Source organism: Diaphorina citri, unplaced genomic scaffold, assembly GCF_000475195.1.
Source record: "Diaphorina citri unplaced genomic scaffold, Diaci psyllid genome assembly version 1.1 scaffold803, whole genome shotgun sequence".
Lineage (NCBI taxonomy): Eukaryota > Metazoa > Arthropoda > Insecta > Hemiptera > Psyllidae > Diaphorina > Diaphorina citri.
The window spans coordinates 93,414-119,130 of NW_007378235.1; the positions used below are offsets into that span (position 1 = coordinate 93,414).

Consider the following 25,717-nt stretch of genomic DNA (forward strand, 5'->3'; position numbering starts at 1 on the left):
TTAATTGGTTATTAGGAAGGTAGTTTGACATTTCAAAGTCTGATTTACCAGAAAGAAAGGTATTTTACATGAGGTCGTCTCTTGTCCATCATTACTTTATACTTTTACAGGATATTCCCATTCCTTCCTTAAATGCTGGAACTATGAAATCATGCAAAGAGCAAGTTTTTAACTTCCGGTTCCATTAGGGGACCCTGTATAAAAGTGCATATAGGCAAAGGATGCGTGTGGTGCATCAATATTGGTTCTGGAGTCTTGAATGTCACATCTACTCCTTACATGAGGTCGTCTCTTGTCCATCATTACCCTTATCCTTTTACAGGACATTCCTGTTCATCTTGGCCTTCCTTAATTGGTTAAACTATGGAATCATGCAGGTTTTTGACTTCCGGTTCCACAAGGGGACCCTGTATAAAAGTGCATATAGGCAAAGGATGCGTGTGGTGCATCAATATTGGTTCTGGAGTCTTGAATGTCACATCTACTCTTTACATGAGGTCGCCTCTTGTCCATCATTACACATTCCTGTTCATCTTGGCCTTCCTTAATTGGTTAAACTATGGAATCATGCAGGTTTTTGACTTCCGGTTCCACAAGGGGACCCTGTATAAAAGTGCATATAGGCAAAGGATGCGTGTGGTGCATCAATATTGGTTCTGGAGTCTTGAATGTCACATCTACTCCTACTAGTACATAGTTTAAATGAGCTTTAAGATTCCCTGCTGATTTCCATTAGTTTTTTCCATTAGGATATTGATCATCGCATAGGCAATCAGAGCACCGAAAACAGTTTTCAAAGAAACTTCTAATTCATTTGAGCCAACGCATGGTATGGAATAGGTCAAAGGCTAGGCGGTATTGTTTTCCATTGGGTCATACACGCGCTGCATATTAGCAGGAATCTCTTGTTATTAGATTCCTGTTATTAATTTTTGGTAAAAAAAGAAAAAAAAAGAGAGAATCGATCCAAACAATCCTGTTTAAATTAACAGTGGTGTTGAGTCATTGAAGCTTGACTAGTTAATGCTTAAAACTTAATATCTACTAACATGATTTACTGGAATTTCTAACTGTCACACATACTTGCATACTTATCAAATGGCTGCCTAACGTTCTATAGTTCTGATTACAAAAGCTGTGCACTGATCATTTTAAGTATTGGTAAGTGGTCCATCAGCATCCTAACATCCAACAAATACACTGCTCAAATACTACAAACTTAGTGGTCAGAGTCATCGACCCAGAACTTCAGACGAAATTTGGAAACATTAGTCATGTTTGTCCACACCAACACCTCGTTATCCAAACCAGTGATTACAACACCGACAAGAGACAAGGTCTTAAAGATAAGTAACTCAGAAATCAAATCAAACTTCTTCAAGTGGAATGAGTTTTGTGATCTTGAAATTTCAACTTCCAACACCATTTTCAATCCGGTCGAATTACCAAGTTGAATGCTCACGTATGCACACACTGGTCAGAAGAATCAATCATGTAAACATAAAACTAATGGTAATGGATCACAATCCTCTCAAATTTTGTATTGAAAATAATACTTATTGAAAATAATACTATATTTTTATGTCCATGTCACTGTAACACTCTTACGATATGAATTACACAAGATCCATCTATCTAATGAGAGAATTATGTGAATGCATAATTATACCCTACTTGGTCCTGAAAAAGTTTAGGATCACTTCTAGAACACAATAGGTACTTATATGAATTCTAAAATGTCATTTGTATGAAACATACTAAATGAGGATGTAGATGTAGTAGGTAATTGTCTGCAATTAGTAGCCATAAAATTTAAAGCAGACGTACAGCTACTTAAGATGAATTTGTGGACAAATGATGGTCATATTATGAGCAGAGACACATTAGTTTTGTTTGTAAAAAGTGCAAGTGTAAACTTTTGTGGTTACATAAAACATAATTATTGAAGATCACACAATACTTTGTAAGACCATAAAGTAGTATGTCTCTGTTAACATGGTTAGAAACATAATCACGGGTCATTTGTACTACCAGACAGACAGAAAAACTAAATATGTATGTACAGACCACCAACACTCCTCATATCTTACGTCACTTTTGAAACAGATACTCAAACCCTCTTCAACTTAAATAATTTAATTCTTTGGTCGTTTAGTCAAAGTGTAACATCACACCAGCAGAGTTCACAAAATGTTGGCTAAACCACAATAGGACACTCTTGCGGGAACGTGCGATCATTTTAAGTATTGGTAAGTGGTCCATCAGCATCCTAACATCCAACGAATACAGTGCTCAAATACTACAAACTTAGTGGTCATAGTCATCGACCCAGAACTTCAGACGAAATTTGGAAACGAACTAAAAAAACTGAAGAATTCCTATCCCATTAGTCAAGACAATGATGTTTGTCCACACCAACACCTCGTTATCCAAACGAGTGATTACAACACCGACAAGAGACAAGGTCTTAAAGATAAGTAACTCAGAAATCAACTCAAACTTCTTCAAGTGGAATGAGTTTTGTGATCTTGAAATTTCAACTTCCAACACCATTTTCAATCCGGTCGAATTACCAAGTTGAATGCTCACGTATGCACACACTGGTCAGAAGAATCAATCATGTAAACATAAAACTAATGGTAATGGATCACAATCCTCTCAAATTTTGTATTGAAAATAATACATTATACATTTTTATGTCCATGTCACTGTAACACTCTTACGATATGAATTACACAAGATCCATCTATCTAATGAGAGAATTATGTGAATGCATAATTATACCCTACTTGGTCCTGAAAAAGTTTAGGATCACTTCTAGAACACAATACTATATGAATTCTAAAATGCCGTTTGTATGAAACATACTGAATGAGGATGTAGATGGAGTAGGTAATTGTCTGCAATTAGTAGCCATAAAATTTAAAGGAGACGTATACAGCTACTTAAGATGAATTTGTGGACATATTATGAGCAGAGACTAGAGAGCAGAGACACATTAGTTTTGTTTGTAAAAAGTGCAAGTGTAAACTTTTGTGGTTACATAAAACATATGTAATTATTGAAGATCACACAATACTTTGTTAGACCATAAAGTAGTATGTCTCTGTTAACATGGTTAGAAAGATAATCACGGGTCATTTATTTAAAGCAGACAGCTACTTAAGATGAATTTGTGGACATATTATGAGCAGAGACACATTAGTTTTGTTTGTAAAAAGTGCAAGTGTACACTTTTGTGGTTACATAAAACATAATTATTGAAGATCACACAATACTTTGTTAGACCATAAAGTAGTATGTCTCTGTTAACATGGTTAGAAAGATAATCACGGGTCATTTGTACTAACAGACGGACAGAAAAACTAAATACAGACCACCAACACTCCTCATATCTTACGTCACTTTTGAAACAGATACTCAAACCCTCTGCAACATAAATTGGTCGTTTAGTCAAAGTGTAACATCACACCAGCAGAGTTCACAAAATGTTGGCTAAACCACAATAGGACACTCTTGCGGGAACGTGTCAACATAAATAATTTAATTCTTTGGTCGTTTAGTCAAAGTGTAACATCACACCAGCAGAGTTCACAAAATGTTGGTTAAACCACAATAGGACACTCTTGCGGAAACGTGGTTCCATTGCCAAAAACTGTGTTCGCAATACCCCCACACTACGTAACCATGAGTTATCTGGACAGAGTTTCATGTGTGTTTCATATTACACAAACGATTTGCAACCGGGAACGTGGTTCCATTGCCAAAAATCGTGTTCGCAATACCCCCACACTACGTAACCATGAGTTATCTGGACAGAGTTTCATGTGTGTTTCATATTACACAAACGATTTGCAACATTCCATTCACATAGGTTTGACCACGAGTGAATATAAAGGGTTGATGTACCCAGAGTGTTATAAAATCAAGACAGACCTCAGCCATGATGACATGACACAACCATCTCTGAAACTCGTGAATAAGGGTGAAGAAATTGGTCAACTTCCAAGAAATAGTTGATAAAACGAATAAATCTCTATCCACTTTTACAAGTTTTTTCAGTTCTAGATCAATGGTAACCATACTAAAATGTGATCACTCAATACAATTTTAACCAAATTGCAGAAGTATATTTTGAAGGAGGACTTTCAAAAACTATATGAATTCAGCCATGATGACACAACCATCTCTGAAACTCGTGAATAAGGGTGAAGAAATTGGTCAACTTCCAAGAAATAGTTGATAAAACAAATAAATCTCTATCCACTTTTACAAGTTTTTTCAGTTCTAGATCAATAATAACCATACTAAAATGTGATCACTCAATACAATTTTAACCAAATTGCAGAAGTATATTTTGAAGGAGGACTTTCAAAAACTATATGAAAACTCAATACAATTTTAACCAAATTGCAGAAGTATATATTGAAGGAGGACTTTCAAAAACTATATGAATCTAACAAAAGGATTCAGATGGAGCCAAAATTAAATGACTGAACTTTGACAACTGCAATCCTGACCGCTAATGTTCCACTTCTCACTTGGTTACATCACAAAACATGACGGCAGATGGAACAGATGTCACATTTAATATTAAAAAAGCTTCTCAGATTTATGCAAGTTCGTGAGTCCTGATCATCGCCCGATAAGAGAGGATGCTTTTTGCTCGTAAGTTCAGTCACAGCACAGTACAGAAAGGTTTGAGAAGTTGTTCATAATGATTATGACTCCAAAGAGGAGATGAAGAAGAGTTACCTATGTAGAATTTATTAAAGCTTAAATCTGTTTAGTCCTTTCTTTTGTGTGACGTTGAAGAAGGAACGAATTGGATTCTAGCAACATTTTGGGTTTTGGCAAACACGGATTTTGTAGACAAGGCGAGGCAATAGCGTGTGCGTTTTGTGCCAAATAACTGACGTTTTTTATTTGCCCCAACATGATAATTATGGCCAACACCTACGAGTTCTTCCAGCGTGTGCGTTTTGAGCCAAATAACTGACGTTTTTTATTTGCCCCAACATGATAATTATGGCCAACACCTACGAGTTCTTCCACTGCAAAGAACCGAAGAAGTTGCTATTGGGTCAGGATTCAGGCAGCTGCTCTGTTTTCTGACATTTATGAGCAAACCATGGCAAATATTTGTATGTTCCGTATCTGATCTTGTTAATCTAAGTTCGAGTTCAGCTTCATATGTAGCCAAACCTGTTTTCTGACAATATTTATGAGCAAACCATGGCAAATATTTGTATGTTCCGTATCTGATCTTGTTAATCTAAGTTCGAGTTCAGCTTCATATGTAGCCAAAAGCTTAATGTCTTCCTACTTGTTAAAGATAACGTACGTGTGTATTAAATTAAATTGACCACGCTAACTGTACCAATTGTAGCATTATGTTAGGAAAAGGTTATCTCTCTTTAGAACCCGACAGGCTTTAGTAGCATTGTTGTAAGTTTTATGTATTGTTGATTGTCCATTTAAAGTATGGGTTACATGTTACATGGGTAAAGTACAAGTAAGATAATATGACTCGCTGATCAGTCGGTAGATGTTTCGTTAGAAAACGTTGTTTCCATATTTTGCAGTTTTCTATTTTTACACCCAACAAATAAAAAAGATATAAAATACAAGCATGAAAGACACACTTTCAACTCATTTAAAAGAATGATCTACATTTTAAATTCAAAATAACAATATCATAGTTTATATTCGATGAACAATTATAAACTTTATGTAAACCTCCGCATAGGAATAGGTTCAAATTGATAATAGTGTTGATTTCAATTGCAAAATCAGTGATGAGTTTGATGATACTCACATTAAAACATGATGTAATGAGCTATCAAAGCACCTGGTCATTGTTACAATATGAATCATGCAATATTAGTTTAAATAAAGCGACATTCCATAGTTTTCAATGTTGTTCACAACTGACATTACTTGTGCGCTTATTTGTTTTGAATAAATAAAAGATTTCTTTCAAGAAACCTGCGTATTGAAGCTTTACTTGGAATAGCTTTTGAAGAATCACAGGCGTTTTGGGAGTTTCAACACGAACATTACCAATAATGTACCTCCATTTGTCGGGTTAGGGTTAGGGTTTCTCAGCTAACCTTGCCATCAGTGAAATAGACACTGTAGTTAGATGTACACACTTAATGAATCAAATGATATGCCATCAAAAGTGACAGCAAAGAAAGATACACTTATAGCACAGTTTCATCGGTTGTCATGTATGTAGGTTTTGTCTCCAGGGTAAGTAGTAAGTAGGTATTACCAAACACCAAATCGGAATAATAAACAACACGGTAAAAAACGCTTTCTATGTTGATATTGAATTACATATTTCAACAATTAGACCTGAAGACTTATTTTTGCTTGTCACATAATTTTGGCAGTGCTATCAGCAAGGTCGTTGGTTAAAAACATTGTTGTTGTTTTGACAAGAATGTTATCAAGTTATCATTATCGTGCGGTATGGCCTGTAGGTATGTTATATTTTGCAATATATCTATGCTAGTTTGTTTCTAACTATACGGATGTACCTAACTATCCCGAGACCTATTATTAGATTCAGTGGCTTTTTCTTCACGACCACAATGTGATAATGGATGAAAATAGTGACGAATACTGCGACTTGGGTGTGCACTCATCGTGAGTAATCGTGAGGACAAACGAGAACAGAGCAGCTACTTATAGCTGACTTAGCTGAGCGACTAGTGATGGCGGTATTACGAGTAGTAGTGCAAAAAACACCGACCCAAAGTTGTGACTTTATTCATCATCCCTAAAGGGGATTTAGATAAAAAATGTGATAATGGATGAAAATAGTGACGAATACTGCGACTTGGGTGTGCACTCATCGTGCGAGTAATCGTGAGGACAAACGAGAACAGAGCAGCTACTTATAGCTGACTTAGCTGAGCGACTAGTAATGGCGGTATTACGAATAGTAGTGCAAAAAACACCGGCCCAAAGTTGTGACTTTATTCATCATCCATAAAGGGGATTTAGATAAAAAAAATTATTACACGTACTCACTACCCCGCTAAGAGATAAAGTGAGAAGAACTTCAGCAAACAAGCACGATTCATACTATATGAATCTAACAAAAGGATTCAGATGGAGCCAAAACTAAATGACTGAACTTTGACAACTGCAATCCTGACCGCTAATGTTCCACTTCTCACTTGGTTACATCACAAAACATGACGGCAGATGGAACAGATGTCACATTTAATATTAAAAAGGCTTCTCAGATTTATGCAAGTTCGTGAGTCCTGATCATCGCCCGATAAGAGAGGATGCTTTTTGCTCGTAAGTTCAGTCACAGTACAGAAAGGTTTGAGAAGTTGTTCATAATGATTATGACTCCAAAGAGGAGATGAAGAAGAGTTACCTATGTAGAATTTATTATTACAATAATAATATCGTAATCCCGAAATGCAAAGTTCTCAGACTACGCCGCAAGATGTGCGAGTTGCGAGAATAGCAACACCGTCATAACAGTCACAATTATGGCGAATGTTCATAAATAACAGTCAAATTGTTTTCAGTTTTGTTGGTAACGTCTCTCATTATCTCTTGGTCGTTAATAGATAATTTCGTTTTTACTTTCTACGCTGAACGATCAATTGCGAATGAAATTTCGAGTTTCTTTTGAATGCAGACATTTATCATTCATCAAATTCTCGACAAAAACAAACAACTTTTTGCAAAATGTTAAAGAATGAAATTTCGAGTTTCTTTTGAATGCAGACATTTATCATTCATCAAATTCTCGACAGAAACAAACAACTTTTTGCAAAATGTTAAAATAAATGCTTCTTAAAATTCGCAAGATATGATCTTTGTTTAATGTCAGTGTAAAGCGTGACGCTGGTACGTATATTTCATTTCTGACCAAATTTGTTTCAGGTAAAATATGGTGCAAGGAGACAAGGCACTTATACTATCTTCAATATTTTTAACTCAATCTTTTTGCAAATTACTTCTCTAAAATATTAATATTCCACTTGGAAGATTCTCATGTTAGATATCTTGTTGAAAGGTCTGTCACCTCGGAAGTTATGAGAATTTACTGCTGAAAGTTGTTATCATACACACATAGACTCTAGATAGGTATAAGTAAGGATTTAAACATAAAATATGTAAATCCGGCTGATTCGTTTATTCATAATTTTAGTTCTACGACCCCATCGTAACATTAGTGATGGTCTTAAAATCATCAAGCAACCGATTTTCTTCTGATAAAAAGTGAATGTCAGTTCTGGCCAGAAATATTCTGGCCATGTGAATTGGACTTGCTATTTCATTTCACATTCACTAGTCTAGCATGAATCATATTCAATATTGAGTGTTCATTCATCCGTATGTATTAATAGATAGAATATTAACTTCCAATGTCTACAATGATATGGCGCTTTCAATCCTCGGTTGCTTCCAATTCTTCAAGCACACAGTAAGTACTCTTCTTTATAATACATTTTTTTTACCTCCAGGATGAGACAGAGAAATTAAAACACATTTGCAGACATTGAGAGTAACAACCTTGAGGGGACTCACTAGCATCTCCAAAACAGATCTGCAGAATTGTCATCTACCTCTAGCAAAACAAAATTCATGTGTGGAATAAAACGCCATCGTTGAATAATCTCGTACCATCAACTTACCTTTTCATTTTAAAATAAAGGAAGTCCCTGAATTTCAAAATTTTGTTATTATTTCTCTGCATAATATTCCAATCATATGCTTTAGGAATCTTTGCAATCGTTGAAATTGAATATCTCCAAAACAGATCTGCAGAATTGTCATCTACCTCTAGCAAAACAAAATTCATGTGTAGAATAAAACGCCATCTTTGAATAATCTCGTACCATCAACTTACCTTTTCATGTCCCTGAATTTCAAAATTTTGTTATTATTTCTCTGCATAATATTCCAATCATATGCTTTAGGAATCTTTGCAATCGTTGAAATTGAAAAGCAAAAGTACCTGAGCTCTGAAAGGGACAGAGTGAACTTTCATTTAAGAAAGACATTCTTCATTCAAAGCTTCTAACTTTTGATTGATGGCTATCTCCTATCTATCTCCCATTGATAAAAAAAGATAATACATACAAATCAAATGTATGGACTCCACTTTATTTTCAATTAACATTTTTAATTTGGTAACGGCTCGTGAAGTTACCGCTCTTTTGAATTCATGTTCAAGACCAGAGTACTTTCGACTGTTTTCATTTTCTTCAAATATACCAAGCTTACTAAAAGTCACAAAAGTTTTCCCAAGCTTTAACCATCCTACTGAATTACATACACATTTTTTCGGTCCATTTGTCAAATTCCTTTACATCATAAATATTTTCCCAGCATCTATCTCTTACCTAATTGATATATCAAGCTTTTCTTTCTTCATGAGGAAGAAGGAAACTTCTTCCATCGAATCTGTACTCTCTTTTACGGTCGAAGATCTTTATTCAAAAACATTTAAACATTTCACTGCGCCCCTTTAAAATTTCTTTCTTCTCTTTCAGTACCTACTACCTACTGATCCTCAAGGATCCTCTCTCAAATTCTCAAGAAACTCGAGCCACCACCGTTCTAAATTGAATTTCAGAAATTGACATTGAATCGACACGGAGCTCTTTAGACCTACATCAGTTACGACTTACACCTACATAGGATGTTGTGTTGGGGAACCCACATGGGCTCTTGTCATGTCACAGAAATAACAATTGATATCGAGACAAGAGATCAAGACAAATGGACTGACTGCAGTTCTATGAAAGTTTAGAGAAAGCTGAAGCAGCGGACACTTCAGGAGTTGATACTTCTGACAATGCAGATAAATTACACACCTTTTAGACGCAAAAATAGAAAAGAAAAGAGAGTTTGTTAGTAAATACAAGGGGAAATGTAATTTTATTACGTATGGTGCACAGGTACCACAATGATACACCTTTTTTTAAAAGAAGTTGAAATTTACCAAAACATTATTTCTAGAATTAAAAAATTCCATTTCGAAATGTGTTTCCAAAACATTATTAATGTTTTAAAGAATGAGGAAAGTAAGCACATGTTTGTAAAATGTTGAAATCAAACAAATACCTTATTATGGAATACATGACATGTTCCTCCATGGTAAGGGTGAGATTATGAAAGAGGCATCCAACAACAAGCATCATCAAGAAAGTTCCTCTGGTGAAAACGTTTTGAATGGTAAGAAACCACTAATCATGTAGGAACAAGAAGGTATTTATAAAAGAAACAAACCAAATTCGAGAACCAAATTCCATAGCCACTCTATCCAAAAACAGATGGCAAAAATATAGTGGTGTAGATTTGGAGACACTTCAATCTCTGCATCTTTCACTGATACCACAATAGGGGTTTTCAAGAAGCTTTATAGGGGTCTCCACCACTGAGATTTTAACCAGACAATCATCAAGTTGAAGCTATGTACCTCGGTATTATATAAATGTAGATAATTTGCAAGGAAAACACATTTATATTCCACCTCATCAAAGATCCATTAGGAGTAGAAGAAAGTGTTCCTTTTCGGAACATTAGGAAAGGTCAAGACTCAAGAAGTCTGTCTGAGTAGCGGTAGAGCCATAGACCTTAGATAAGAGGAACACCATCAGAGTGATTCACAAGTCTGAGTTAGACCTATTGGATTATCCAAGGTAATTCTGGATATAACTATTCGAATTATGTTGGAGAAATTGTGGGTAACATACATAGGAATGACAAAACAAAAAACAAATTATGGTCTTCCATTAGACATTTTGAAGAATGTTTTAGATTTATGTATACTTAATGTCTCTCTCACAATTTGGTGTCAGAAATCAGCAGGGTGCGACCGTCAACTTACAACCTACTACTCTACATACATAAATATGTCTACGTTCCACAGATGATAATCTTCATTTTGATGTAAAGATACTAAAGATTTTGGCAGACGTCCTGTATGCAGCGCTTCTACATATCATTACCATTACCTAGCATAACGAGATCCATTTCAATTTCAATGTGCTTAATATCACATCAAGTCCAAATCTCGACCATAGTTCAGACTTGTGAAGTGATTACAATCGCATATGACTGTATGTAAGTTTGAGCTTAAATCTGTTTAATCCTTTCTTTTGTGTGACGTTGACGAAGGAACGAATTGGATTCTAGCAACATTTTGGGTTTTGGCAAACACGGAATTGGTAGACAAGGTGAGGCAATTGCAATAGCGTGTGCGTTTTGTGCCAAATAACTGACGTTTTTTATTTGCCCCAACATGATAATTATGGCCAACACCTACGAGTTCTTCCATGTAAGTTTAAGCTTAAATCTGTTTAGTCCTTTCTTTTGTGTGACGTTGACGAAGGAACGAATTGGATTCTAGCAACATTTTGGGTTTTGGCAAACACGGAATTGGTAGACAAGGGCTTATTTGCTTTGAATAAATAAAAGATTTCTTTCATGAAACCTGCGTATTGAAGCTATACTTGGAATAGCTTTTGAAGAATCATAGGCGTTTTGGGAGTTTCAACACGAACATTACCAATAATGTACCTCCATTTGTCGGGTTAGGGTTTCTCAGCTAACCTTCCCATCAGTGAAATAGACACTGTAGTTAGATGTACACACTTAATGAATCAATTGGTATGCCATCAAAAGTGACAGCAAAGAAAGATACACTTATAGCACAGTTTCATCGGTTGTCATGTATGTAGGTTTTGTCTCCAGGGTAAGTAGTAAGTAGGTATTACCAAACACCAAATCGGAATATATAAACAACACGGTAAAAAACGCTTTCTATGTTAATATTGAATTACATATTTCAACAGTTAGACCTGAAGACTTATTTTTGCTTGTCACATAATTTTGGCAGTGCTATCAGCAAGGTCGTTGGAGAAAGCTGAAGCAGCGGACACTTCAGGAGTTGATACTTCTGACAATGCAGATAAATTACACACCTTTTAGACGCAAAAATAGAAAAGAAAAGAGAGTTTGTTAGTAAATACAAGGGGAAATGTAATTTTATTACGTATGGTGCACAGGTACCACAATGATACACCTTTTTTTAAAAGAAGTTGAAATTTACCAAAACATTATTTCTAGAATTAAAAAATTCCATTTCGAAATGTGTTTCCAAAACATTATTAATGTTTTAAAGAATGAGGAAAGTAAGCACATGTTTGTAAAATGTTGAAATCAAACAAATACCTTATTATGGAATACATGACATGTTCCTCCATGGTAAGGGTGAGATTATGAAAGAGGCATCCAACAACAAGCATCATCAAGAAAGTTCCTCTGGTGAAAACGTTTTGCTGTTAGGAAAAGGTTATCTCTCTTTAGAACCCGACAGGCTTTAGTAGCATTGTTGTATAAGTTTTATGTATTGTTGATTGTCCATTTAAAGTATGGTTTACATGTTACATGGGTAAAGTACAAGTAAGATAATATGACTCGTTGCTCAGTCGGTAGATGTTTCGTTAGAAAACGTTGTTTCCATATTTTGCAGTTTTCTATTTTTACACCCAACAAATAAAAAAGATATAAAATCCAAGCATGAAAGACACACTTTCAAGTCATTTAAAAGAATTATCTACATTTTAAATTCAAAATAACAATATCATAGTTTATATTCGATGAACATTATAAACTTTAGTATGGGGTATGGGTTACATGTTATATGGGTAAAGTACAAGTAAGATAATATGACTCGCTGCTCTGTCGGTAGATGTTTCGTTAGAAAACGTTGTTTCCATATTTTGCAGTTTTCTATTTTTACACCCAACAAATAGAAAAGGTATAAAATACAAGCATGAAAGACACACTTTCAACTCATTTAAAAGAATTATCTACATTTTAAATTCAAAATAACAATATCATAGTTTATATTCGATGAACATTATAAACTTTATGTAAACCTCCGCATAGGAATAGGTTCAAATTGATAATAATGTTGATTTCAATTGCAAAATCAGTGATGAGTTTGATGATACTCACATTAATACATGATGTAATGAGCTATCAAAGTACTTGGTCATTGTTACAATATGAATCATGCAATATTAGTTTAAATAAAGCGACATTCCATAGTTTTCAATGTTGTTCACAACTGACATTACTGTCGAATATCTTTATTCAATTAAAATTTCTTTCTTCTCTTTCAGTACCTACTACCTACTACCTACTGATCCTCAAGGATTCTCTCTCAAATTCTCAAGAAACTCGAGCCACCACCGTTCTAAATTGAATTTCAGAAATTGACATTGAATCGACACGGAGCTCTTTAGACCTACATCAGTTACGACTTACACCTACATAGGATGTTGTGTTGGGGAACCCACATGGGCTCTTGTCATGTCACAGAAATAACAATTGATATCGAGACAAGAGATCAAGACAAATGGACTGACTGCAGTTCTATGAAAGTTTATATAGAGAAAGCTGAAGCAGCGGACACTTCAGGAGTTGATACTTCTGACAATGCAGATAAATTACACACCTTTTAGACGCAAAAATAGAAAAGAAAAGAGAGTTTGTTAGTAAATACAAGGGGAAATGTAATTTTATTACGTATGGTGCACAGGTACCACAATGATACACCTTTTTTTAAAAGAATTTGAAATTTACCAAAACATTATTTCTAGAATTAAAAAATTCCATTTCGAAATGGGTTTCCAAAACATTATTAATGTTTTAAAGAATGAGGAAAGTAAGCACATGTTTGTAAAATGTTGAAATCAAACAAATATCTTATTATGGAATACATGCCATGTTCCTCCATGGTAAGGGTGAGATTATGAAAGAGGCATCCAACAACAAGCATCATCAAGAAAGTTCCTCTGGTGAAAACGTTTTGAATGGTAAGAAACCACTAATCATGTAGGAACAAGAAGGTATTTATAAAAGAAACAAACCAAATTCGAGAACCAAATTCCATAGCCACTCTATCCAAAAACAGATGGCAAAAATATAGTGGTGTAGATTTGGAGACACTTCAATCTCTGCATCTTTCACTGATACCACAATAGGGGTTTTCAAGAAGCTTTATAGGGGTCTCCACCACTGAGATTTTAACCAGACAATCATCAAGTTGAAGCTATGTACCTCGGTATTATATAAATGTAGATAATTTGCAAGGAAAACACATTTATATTCCACCTCATCAAAGATCCATTAGGAGTAGAAGAAAGTGTTCCTTTTCGGAACATTAGGAAAGGTCAAGACTCAAGAAGTCTGTCTGAGTAGCGGTAGAGCCATAGACCTTAGATAAGAGGAACACCATCAGAGTGATTCACAAGTCTGAGTTAGACCTATTGGATTATCCAAGGTAATTCTGGATATAACTATTCGAATTATGTTGGAGAAATTGTGGGTAACATACATAGGAATGACAAAACAAAAAACAAATTATGGTCTTCCATTAGACATTTTGAAGAATGTTTTAGATTTATGTATACTTAATGTCTCTCTCACAATTTGGTGTCAGAAATCAGCAGGGTGCGACGTGCGACCGTCAACTTACAACCTACTACTCTACATACATAAATATGTCTACGTTCCACAGATGATAATCTTCATTTTGATGTAAAGATCGTCAACTTACAACCTACTACTCTACATACATAAATATGTCTACGTTCCACAGATGATAATCTTCATTTTGATGTAAAGATACTAAAGATTTTGGCAGACGTCCTGTATGCAGCGCTTCTACATATCATTACCATTACCTAGCAGAGATCCATTTCAATTTCAATGTGCTTAATATCACATCAAGTCCAAATCTCGACCATAGTTCAGACTTGTGAAGTGATTACAATCGCACGAGTGATTTCATTTTGTTTACCAATTGCCATCTCTCAGCTTCTTGGTAATTTAAAAGAAACATTTATGAAAGGAACACCTGACTGGAATATGAACTAGAAAGATCTGAAGAGCCTTATCCGTTCTAGATATTCACGGATCAACTTCGAATGAAATAGAACTTTGAATACTAAATAATTTTTTGCTAGTTATTTTTGTATTTTGCTCCCTAAAAAAGTGTAACATTTTTCGAAGTTTCAACCTGAATCGAGATCTGCGTAATTAGTGTGATATATAGGTATTTATCTCTCATCTGGCCATGTTTAGTCTATCTCAGGACTAATTCACTAATTAAATTAATTAAGGAGACATGGGCCTTGGTCATTTGGTTTTGATATTACGATATACGCTATCACTTTCTGATTCAAGATAATCAATGTACAATATAACTCCTATGTGGGTCTCTAGGTTAGAACTTGGGTGCAGAATCTGTAGAACTTCTACAAAGAAGAATGCAAAGAAATCAATGATTCACTAGCATCCTGACATTACAGAAACAATTGAAATTTCAAATGTTAACCAGATACATACCAATAAATTGCCAATCTATCACAGATGCTAAAGATTGCTCACAATTTGGAAAAGAACAAAAATGTTTTTTCAAGAGAAAATGTACGATTTTCTATAAGTATTTATGTAAGCATACATGTTCCGGAAAAGAAAAGAGCAATAGCCCGTATCTTACAAGTAGGTATATGAGAGGTTGAACTAAACGTATGTGGTCATAGCACTAAAGATTGCTCACAATTCGGAAAAGAACAAAAATGTTTTTTCAAGAGAAAATGTACGATTTTCTATAAGTATTTGCATACATGTTCCGGAAAAGAAAAGAGCAATAGCCCGTATCTTACAAGTAGGTATATGAGAGGTTGAACTAAACGTATGTGGTCATAGCAACACAAACGGTTATAGTGGCAATAGTAGATGTTACCCAACGACAACAGAGAGAAATGAGAACTTGTGACATCCGTATTGAGTATATTGAGTCGTCTTAAGATAGATCTGCAGAAGAATTTGTCATTACTATTCAATCCTGAATTCGCGGGACTGACAGGTTGATTGATGGGATTGAAGATTGAAAGTTATATGACGTGAACCAAAGTGGCAACTTGGTAAGAGAACTCAAGGTAAACCGCTCAACTTGGTACTTGGTAGTCGCTCGTCAAGTAGCCTCTGAAATAAAAAAACATGTTTCTATCTACGTCTGTCCGAGTGTATGTGAGTAGAGAGGACTTGCGATTGTTCACCATTTCATGCATAAGAAAGAGGTTTTGAAGTTATGCAACTTCTGGTGTCTCATCAGAGTGCGATAATTTATGAAAACAATAGAACTTTCAGAACCTGCTCAGGGCAATGCATTTTCTAGTTTCTTCAGGATAGTTGAAGTGCATTGGAGTCATCAATGTCGAGAGTGAACTATAGAATTCAGGAAGTAGTGGTATTGTACATATTGTATGAGTTAGAAATGCCTGCTTTCAGAACCTGCTCAGGGCAATGCATTTTCTAGTTTCTTCAGGATAGTTGAAGTGCATATTGGAGTCATCAATGTCGAGTGAACTATAGAATTCAGGAAGTAGTGGTATTGTACATATTGTATGAGTTAGAAATGCCTACATAGATGAACATCCTAAAAAATAACTCATATTAGTAGCAATCTTTACCTTTTGCGGGGTTCTTCCATGAGGAAACTTTAGAGTAGGCTTGGAATCATCAATGCTATGTCTTCTCCTGGTTGAAGGAATGCCTACATAATTACATATGTAGATGAACATCCTAAAAAATAACTCATATTAGTATAGCAATCTTTACCTTTTGCGGGGTTCTTCCATGAGGAAACTTTAGAGTAGGCTTGGAATCATCAATGCTATGTCTTCTCCTGGTTGAGATCCGAGGCAAAGTCACGAATTGTGTGAGGTGTCCGTCCACATACAGCCACATAGCGAGACAATGCGATGACGTCACAAAACTTTTTGATGAATCAAGACGAAGTTCATGTGAATTTTTAATTAAAAAAATATTCTTCATATAAAAGGAACGCGAAGTATAATGAAGTGTTAATTATTTACTCTGGTCCGGATAGAATAGCCGGGGGGCACTTGGTGTATTTCATAGCACAGGTAGATAATGTTGCTGATGTTTCTTCAACATGAGATCTTGAGGAAAGTGGCTTCTGAAGGAATCTGTTGGAAGGAGTTTTATTATTCTGTGAAAACTCTAATATCTATTCACACAGAATTACTTTGTTTCGAAAATCAAAGTGGTCTAAGGAAAGACCATGTTAGAAGCTATTTGAAGTCGGATTTTGACTATATTAGAGACATTGGTTACTGTCTGAATATTCTCTGAAAAGTTGAGGGAACATTTAAGAAACTCCGATCATTTTGTTTGTTTTGGTAATGACATTTCAATGCCTAAACTGGCAATTGGAAAAGACAGGAGAATAGAAATTATACTCTGCAGTTCTTAACTTTGGCATTGGGCCGTAAAATAGAAATGGAGAATTCTACACGTTTAGAGACATTGGTTACTGTCTGAATATTCTGTGAAAAGTTGAGGGAACATTTAAGAAACTCGGATCATTTTGTTTGTTTTGGTAATGACATTTCAATGCCTAAACCGGCAATTGGAAAAGACAGGAGAATAGAAATTACTCTGCAGTTCTTAACTTTGGCATTGGGCCGTAAAATAGAAATGGAGAATTCTACACGATATTGTGTCTTCTACATAATTATTGGGTGGTTCTATCAAAATATCAAAGACGTCATCATACCAAAATTCCAAGTAAGCAGCCTGAGAATTCTTTCCAAAACCAGCAGGACTTTTGAGCGTGTTAATTTTTTGTTCAGGAGGAAAAAAGACGAAAAAATCTAAAAATCTTACTGAAGAAACAACTTGAAAAGAAATAACTGGCAATCAACAACCAATATTATTATCAGAATAATTTCCATGTGATTTATTAGGCCTGGTTTTCTATTGTGACCGGAATCACCGGTATATCTATTCGTGTTGCTAAACAGGAACCCAATATCTGGTTACTCATTTTGGAACATGGAATTAGACCGTTAAGTTCAGATAAATTAATAGATATCTGGACAGATGATCTATGTCTCTAGTCATGTGGCTTTAAAACGGAATTCTCCAAAGATAGAAAACATCTTATTTGACAAAACTATTCAACTAGAAAAAAGTCCAATGAATTTTGTTTTGAAAGCTAATTCATCAAATTTGATACTCGTAACATAAATAAATAGATGAAAAAAACATGTTTCTTATCTGAATTTAATGAAGTTACAACAGAGTTACAGCAAATATTTTCAGGGCTACTAAATATTTAGGAATGGTACCTATACTTGTATTATGTTCAATATTTTCAAGATACAATTCTGAGAGACATTTTGTCTCCTTTCAAAATTTATATGAAGGTCTAAACCCTCGTTTCCTGACAGTTATAAATGACCACTAGGAATTTTAGTTTCTATGGCGAGAGAAACCTTCTTGCACACGAAAAACAATATCTCTTTCAGAAACAGATTCTGTCCCTTAATTTTGAGGTTTTTGAGTATTTCAACAGAAATTTTGCTCTAAATATGTATATTCAGTAATAATGGTGTGTGATTAAACTTCTGGGTTTTGAAGGATAACAAATAAGTCAGTAACGTGCTACTCCAGGCTTCCATTATTCAGTAATAATGGTGTGTGATTAAACTTCTGGGTTTTGAAGGATAACAAATAAGTCAGTAACGTGCTACTCCAGGCTTCCATTTTGAAAATGAACCCAATTAAAATTTGCCCCTGGCATCACGTATCATGTACACTATTGCTAGGTACAATAACTCAGAGCTAATGACATTCTGAGAGAAATTTGAGATAAAAAATCACCCAAATATTCTAATTTGATATTTGAAACTCCCTCTTTAGGTTCATTGGGACTTTTTCAGCAAAAGTCTGAACTGATTCCAAATATTTGTTTCAATTTCAAATTTATCTAAGTATACTTCTTTTTTCTTTTCAATGTAGATTCATTAATCGATGATGGAGGTATTAATTTAAAATCAATTTCCAAAAGCTTTCCATCCGGTTTCAATTGAATCTTTAAAATAGAAAACTGCCTTCTTGCTAATCCTCGAGTGATTTCATTTTGTTTACCAATTGCCATCTCTCAGCTTCTTGGTAATTTAAAAGAAACATTTATGAAAGGAACACCTGACTGGAATATGAACTAGAAAGATCTGAAGAGCCTTATCCGTTCTAGATATTCACGGATCAACTTCGAATGAAATAGAACTTTGAATACTAAATAATTTTTTGCTAGTTATTTTTGTATTTTGCTCCCTAAAAAAGTGTAACATTTTTCGAAGTTTCAACCTGAATCGAGATCTGCGTAATTAGTGTGATATATAGGTACTTATCTCTCATCTGGCCATGTTTAGTCTATCTCAGGACTAATTCACTAATTAAATTAATTAAGGAGACATGGGCCTTGGTCATTTGGTTTTGATATTACGATATACGCTATCACTTTCTGATTCAAGATAATCAATATACAATATAACTCCTAATGTGGGTCTCTAGGTTAGAACTTGGGTGCAGAATCTGTAGAACTTCTACAAAGAAGAATGCAAAGAAATCAATGATTCACTAGCATCTTCCAAATATTTGTTTCAATTTCAAATTTATCTAAGTATACTTTTTTTTTCTTTTCAATGTAGATTCATTAATCGATGATGTAGGTATTACATTAAAATCAATTTCCAAAAGCTTTCCATCCGGTTTCAATTGAATCTTTAAAATAGAAAACTGCCTTCTTGCTAATCCTCGAGTGATTTCATTTTGTTTACCAATTGCCATCTCTCAGCTTCTTGGTAATTTAAAAGAAACATTTATGAAAGGAACACCTGACTGGAATATGAACTAGAAAGATCTGAAGAGCCTTATCCGTTCTAGATATTCACGGATCAACTTCGAATGAAATAGAACTTTGAATACTAAATAATTTTTTGCTAGTTATTTTTGTATTTTGCTCCCTAAAAAAGTGTAACATTTTTCGAAGTTTCAACCTGAATCGAGATCTGCGTAATTAGTGTGATATATAGGTATTTATCTCTCATCTGGCCATGTTTAGTCTATCTCAGGACTAATTCACTAATTAAATTAATTAAGGAGACATGGGCCTTGGTCATTTGGTTTTGATATTACGATATAAATCAGTGCATTGATCTATCGTCCAACGGAGAGAAGATTATAAAAAGCCTCTTCCAGCACTGGTAAATCTTTTCGAAATGTGAATGAAAAGTGTGTTCCATTTGTTTCATAAAGTAAACTTCTAAACTCTTCGAGTATTTCATACTCAGTGATTTTGATAGCAAAGGTGTCAAAGTTTATCTCAGCTCAATGTTTGTTGTGATAGTGATTACATTCATAGCTGATAATAGCAGAAGGTCTAAATTTAAACCTTTTATTTGCGTTTTACTATATGGTTATCAGTATTTTCTTAAAAGGTACATGAAAAATTCTATGTTTTTAAATGTAGGTAAACAAAAGTTTACACATGAGAGTACACCTGAGAGAAATTGCCCTTATGCTGCATTAGATCTAAGCATTACATTCCAGACTCATACCATTTCATACATACATTCGTCTTGATGTAGGTACGACTTCTACATAAATCTTCTGTTTCCAACACCATCAACTGACAAAAAGTCATAATTAATCAATCCGGATGGAGACTCAAATAACGGTGATGGTTCTAGGAAACCAGACTGCCTTCGCACAACTAGGAGACATATTGTTCTGCCTACATTGAGCATGTACCTAGTGCATAAATGCAAAATATTTCACTTTAGATCAAACACAAGGCAAAGTTTCAAATTTGATTCACGAGTTGACGTGTGTGGCTCAATGGCTCACACAATGAGTCACTTTTGTTACCATTACTCTACAAAGAATTTTTATAGAGACACAAAGAGAAATTCTCTTGAGCTCAACACACACATCAAATCATTTGAATTTGAACTCACAGGGTGTTCTCAAGTTATAGTAAAACATGAACTACCTCACAAGTACTAAATGACTTCCTCCCTCAAAATGGACTTCAAGAACATGGAGGAATTCTATCTAACTATACGGATGTACCTAACTATCCCGAGACCTATTATTAGATTCAGTGGCTTTTTCTTCACGACCACTAAGTATGTGATAATGGATGAAAATAGTGACGAATACTGCGACTTGGGTGTGCACTCATCGTGAGCAATCGTGAGGACAAACGAGAACAGAGCAACTACTTATAGCTGACTTAGCTGAGCGACTAGTAATGGCGGTATTACGAGTAGTAGTGCAAAAAACACCGACCCAAAGTTGTGACTTTATTCATCATCCCTAAAGGGGATTTAGATAAAAAAAAATTATTACACGTACTCACTACCCCGCTAAGAGATAAATTGAGAAGAACTTCAGCAAACAAGCACAATTCATTGAAGAAGCTGAAGCACCAAATAATTTAGATGAAGGCATACGCTTTCCTAACGTTAAGCCTAATTTTATAAGTACCTGCTCAATATTTGTTTACATTACATGAGTACCTATGTTAGTGTTTATAAAGTCCTCGAATGGGTCACTTTTAGGTCACACGGTCACATTTTATTGACTACATTATTTGAGACTGAAAGTTTACCTAATCTTCATATCAAAATACCTGATGGATTATGATAGTAATAATAATTAGGTATTTATAAACGGGTAAAGCAATTTATTTATTAAAGTTTACTCTATTTTTAATATTTTTTTAAAGTAAAATTGAAAAAAAAGGGAAAAAATCACTCTCACTCTCGTTATGACACCTTAACGCACAAAACAAAGCATTAGTCAGAACTGACTTGGCACTAGTACTATCATAGGTACCATGCCAATCCACTATCTGATAGTGGACTCAGATATGAAATGCCTCTTCCAATCCAATATGACACGTTACTCGGGAAACCCAAAAACATAAAAGTCCTTTGGGTTAGTGATTCACACAACCGTTATTTTTGCAAGTGTGATAAATATGACACGTTACTCGGGAAACCCAAAAACATAAAAGTCCTTTGGGTTAGTGATTCACACAACCGTTATTTTTGCAAGTGTGATAAATTTTTGCATATTTGACAGATGGTACAGGAACATTCCATGTCCTCTCTTTCCCTTATGCAGTTGAAAATGTTGAAATAGGAATTCCGCTTTAAGAATTAACCGATAAATCAGCGAAAGTCCAAAAAAGAAATTCGACAGTACATAAGCATCTAAAAATATCTACATTATTCTACATAATAGGTATGAAAATCCTTGACAAATACAACAATGAGAAGAGTTATTTAGGATTCATCGAAAAGTGAAAGACAAATCTTCGGAGAGAAATTTTTCTACTCGAATAGTGCGGAGCGTTCACAATGGGATTTTGGCATTAACTTTCTTTGAAGTAGACCAACCCGACGAGATGGATTTATTTGGCTTATTGGAACCCAATAAGTATGTGTTCCTTATTTTTTTTTAGGCACAAAAAAATCTCAAGGCACAAAAGACTGTGCCATAAATCTCATAGCATAGCAACACAGTCAGGACAAACTGGACTCAATCCTGGACCCGCGGGATCCGAAGAGACTGTCACTGTCACAATATCAGTCAAGTCCCCCTCTCACCTGTTAGCTAAGGCGAGTTCCATTATCTACAGAGGATATTTCCACATACACCTTAGCTCTTGTAATAAATATCTATAGCATACACTAGTAGATGATGTATGTCCTCGGTACAGGGTAGATGTAAAAGTTATTATGACTCCTAGATGGGCTATGCCGATGCCGCTATGGTACAAGGAATTAGACATTTAGCAATGACTCTAATGAGCCAGAGCAGAGGCTGAAGAGGGTTTGACTAAGATCAAGAAATGATTTTCCAAGGCACATAAGCATCTAAAAATATCTACATTATTCTACATAGGTAATAGGTATGAAAATCCTTGACAAATACAACAATGAGAAGAGTTATGTAGGATTCATCGAAAGGTGAGAGACAAATCTTCGGAGAGAAATTTTTCTACTCGAAAAGTGCGGAGCGTTCACAATAGGATTTTGGCATTTAACTTTCTCTGAAGTAGACCAACCCGACGAGATGGATTTATTTGGCTTATTGGAACACAATAAGTATGTGTTCCTTATTTATTTTTAGGCACAAAAAAATCCTAAGGCACAAAAGACTGCGCCATAAATCTCATAGCATAGCAACACAGTCAGGACAAACTGGGACTCAATCCTGGACCCGCGGGATCCGAAGAGACTGTCACTGTCACAATATCAGTCAAGTCCCCCTCTCACCTGTTAGCTAAGGCGAGTTTTATTATCTACAGAGGATATTTCCACATACACCTTAGCTCTTGTAATAAATATCTATACACTAGTACATGATGTATGTCCTCGGTACAGGGTATATGTAAAAGTTATTATGACTCCTCGATGGGCTATGCCGATGCCGCTATGGTGGAAGGAATTAGACATTTAGCAATGACTCTAATGAGCCAGAGCAAAGGCTGAAGAGGGTTTGACTAAGATCAAGAAATGTGGGATTTTCCAAGCTGGGAAATCTCAGAAATTTGACCTTGGAATTTTTCTTTAAGAAATAGGTAAGTAACTATGAAAATTGAAAACCATTCTTTCCCCATTTTCAACTACCTATTTCGATAGGAAATTTCCTAGACAGAGAAAGGGGGGACATATTTTACCAATTTCGGTCTTTTTGCTTCACTAAACTTTTATCTCATTGACCGTTATGTTCAACCTTGTTACCTTGTTTCAAGTTCACCCCGTATGGCATAAATATTCTGCTGTCATAAACTTCATTCATTCTCTCGTCCGATGATGCATTGAACATTCTAATGAATCATACAGTCTGGTGAAGAAATAAATTGTTGTCGTTCCATTCCTAATAATTACAAGTAAATTTACAACTTTGTTTTTCATACGAAAAACTCTCAAAGAGGATACGTCATCTAAGGGAGAAAAAATCCATTTAAGAGCAAGTTGGTACAAAGTAGGTGACAACAAATATAGAAAAAATTGGTATGTACCTACATAAGTAAATAGTTGATCTGTGATAATATAAATGTCAAATATAAAATAAAAATTTGATAGCCATAGATAGTAATAAAATTAGTTATCTCAAATCGGTATGTATGTGTTTGACACTCATATTTTTGGTGAGAGTGGGTTTTATTTTCCCACGTTCTTTCGATGTTCTTCAGCAATTTGTTTATTTTCAAGGTTAGCTATCAATGTACTTCCATTTTTTTGCCTGTTGATTAATTAAATTATCACTTTTATCAGCAAAAAACTTACAGTCCTCCAACTAAGCTCAGTAGGTGTACGAGTATGACAGGGGTAGCACTTCCCATAATACCATTTGTAATTTTGAATATCTTACCTGTAATCAAAGCAAAATGGTTTATATTAGTTTCAATAAATATGAAAAGATAGCCTTTTAGTTATTCATCTCACAACTCAATGTCAATTACCTACCTAATTGACCGAATGCTAAACCAAATAGATCTAGATAAGGATACATATATTTTATAGAAAGAGAAATCCGAAGGACATCTTCCATAAAATATTATGAATAATTTACCTTTACTTAAAGTTCTGGTTGACAAAATCTGTTTCTATCTTTCATATAGGCCCTGTACCTACTTACGTAGGCTCTTACATTTTCAAATGCAGAATTGAAAGATATGATTCTATCTCACAAGTAGAAGGTATCTACGATTACTACAAAAATAGTGTCAGTGAGTAACAAAATCTAATAAATTAAATTTGTTCTAAGTATACACGATACTAATTTATGGTAATTAGTGTGTTATCTATAACTATCGATTAGATTTATGTATTGGTCAATAGACCATTACAGTATAACCTAGCCATGAATCATTAGGTGTTTACAGTGCCTTTACCTTGCGTCCGTAATTACATATTATTTTTAGCCTGTCTCCTAGCCTGCTGATGTACGGATAGGTCCAAGATTAAAACTAGCATGAGCTCTCAATAAAATGACTAATGACCAGCATTCCATGAGAACATCACCTACTAAGAACTAGGTTCTAAAAGTCCAAATTGTTCCAAGATTCTCAACACCCACACAGTTTTGATCACAATTTATCAACCATTACAGTATAACCTAGCCATGAATCATTAGGTGTTTACAGTGCCTTTACCTTGCGTCCATAATTACATACATATTATTTATTTTTAGCCTGTCTCCTACCCTGCTGATGTACGGATAGGTCCAAGATTAAAACTAGCATGAGCTCTCAATAAAATGACTAATGACCAGCATTCCATGAGAAGAACATCACCTACTAAGAACTAGGTTCTAAAAGTCCAAATTGTTCCAAGATTCTCAACACCCACACAGTTTTGATCACAATTTATCACACCAAAATCTTTCTCCTCAAGTACCTTGACTTTTTAGCCTTCTTAACCAAAAGTAAATCCATTGTTCTTATCTTCCGATTGGTGAAGTTAATGATTCACAAGAACCGTTAAATTTTAACGGATGTAGAGTGTGGCTGCTATGCCTCTTGTTCTCTATATGAGGCTGAACTTCAAGTGTTCCATCAATTTTAATTGATCGTTTGGGATTAGGTTTAATTGTTTGGGTTGTTGGAGCACCATCTTCACCTAGCATCATTCTAATCCATGCCAGCAACAAAATCCTTTCCAATTCTTTCTAAATTGTCGGAAATATTGGAGAATTCTTCGAATTACGACCAAATAAAATTAAAAGTCAAGATACACAGAAGGTATTCAGCTATTCAGCCTAT

The 25,717-nt window shown here is 34.8% G+C and overlaps 1 protein-coding gene and 1 long non-coding RNA gene across 3 annotated transcripts in view; both read right to left on the reverse strand.

The window, feature by feature from the left end:
* Nucleotides 1-21,834, reverse strand: part of LOC103512169 (rho GTPase-activating protein 20) — an 88,989-nt gene extending 67,155 nt beyond the window's left edge. The window contains exons 1-2 of one of the 2 annotated variants that reach the window (XM_026825730.1): nucleotides 21,569-21,834; nucleotides 16,684-17,216 (exon numbers count right to left, since the gene is read on the reverse strand). In XM_026825730.1, coding sequence (XP_026681531.1) covers nucleotides 16,684-16,899 — 216 coding nt within the window. In that variant the 5' untranslated portion in view covers nucleotides 16,900-17,216; nucleotides 21,569-21,834. The remainder of the gene's footprint in view (nucleotides 1-16,683; nucleotides 17,217-21,568) is intronic. The other variant, XM_026825729.1, reaches the window with a different exon arrangement.
* On the reverse strand, nucleotides 4,810-5,660 carry LOC113468645. Its single transcript, XR_003392317.1, has 3 exons — nucleotides 5,206-5,660; nucleotides 5,040-5,104; nucleotides 4,810-4,956 (listed from the first exon to the last, which is right to left on the reverse strand). It is a non-coding gene; the product is annotated as an uncharacterized LOC113468645 (long non-coding RNA).
* Nucleotides 21,835-25,717: the final 3,883 nt, after the last annotated feature.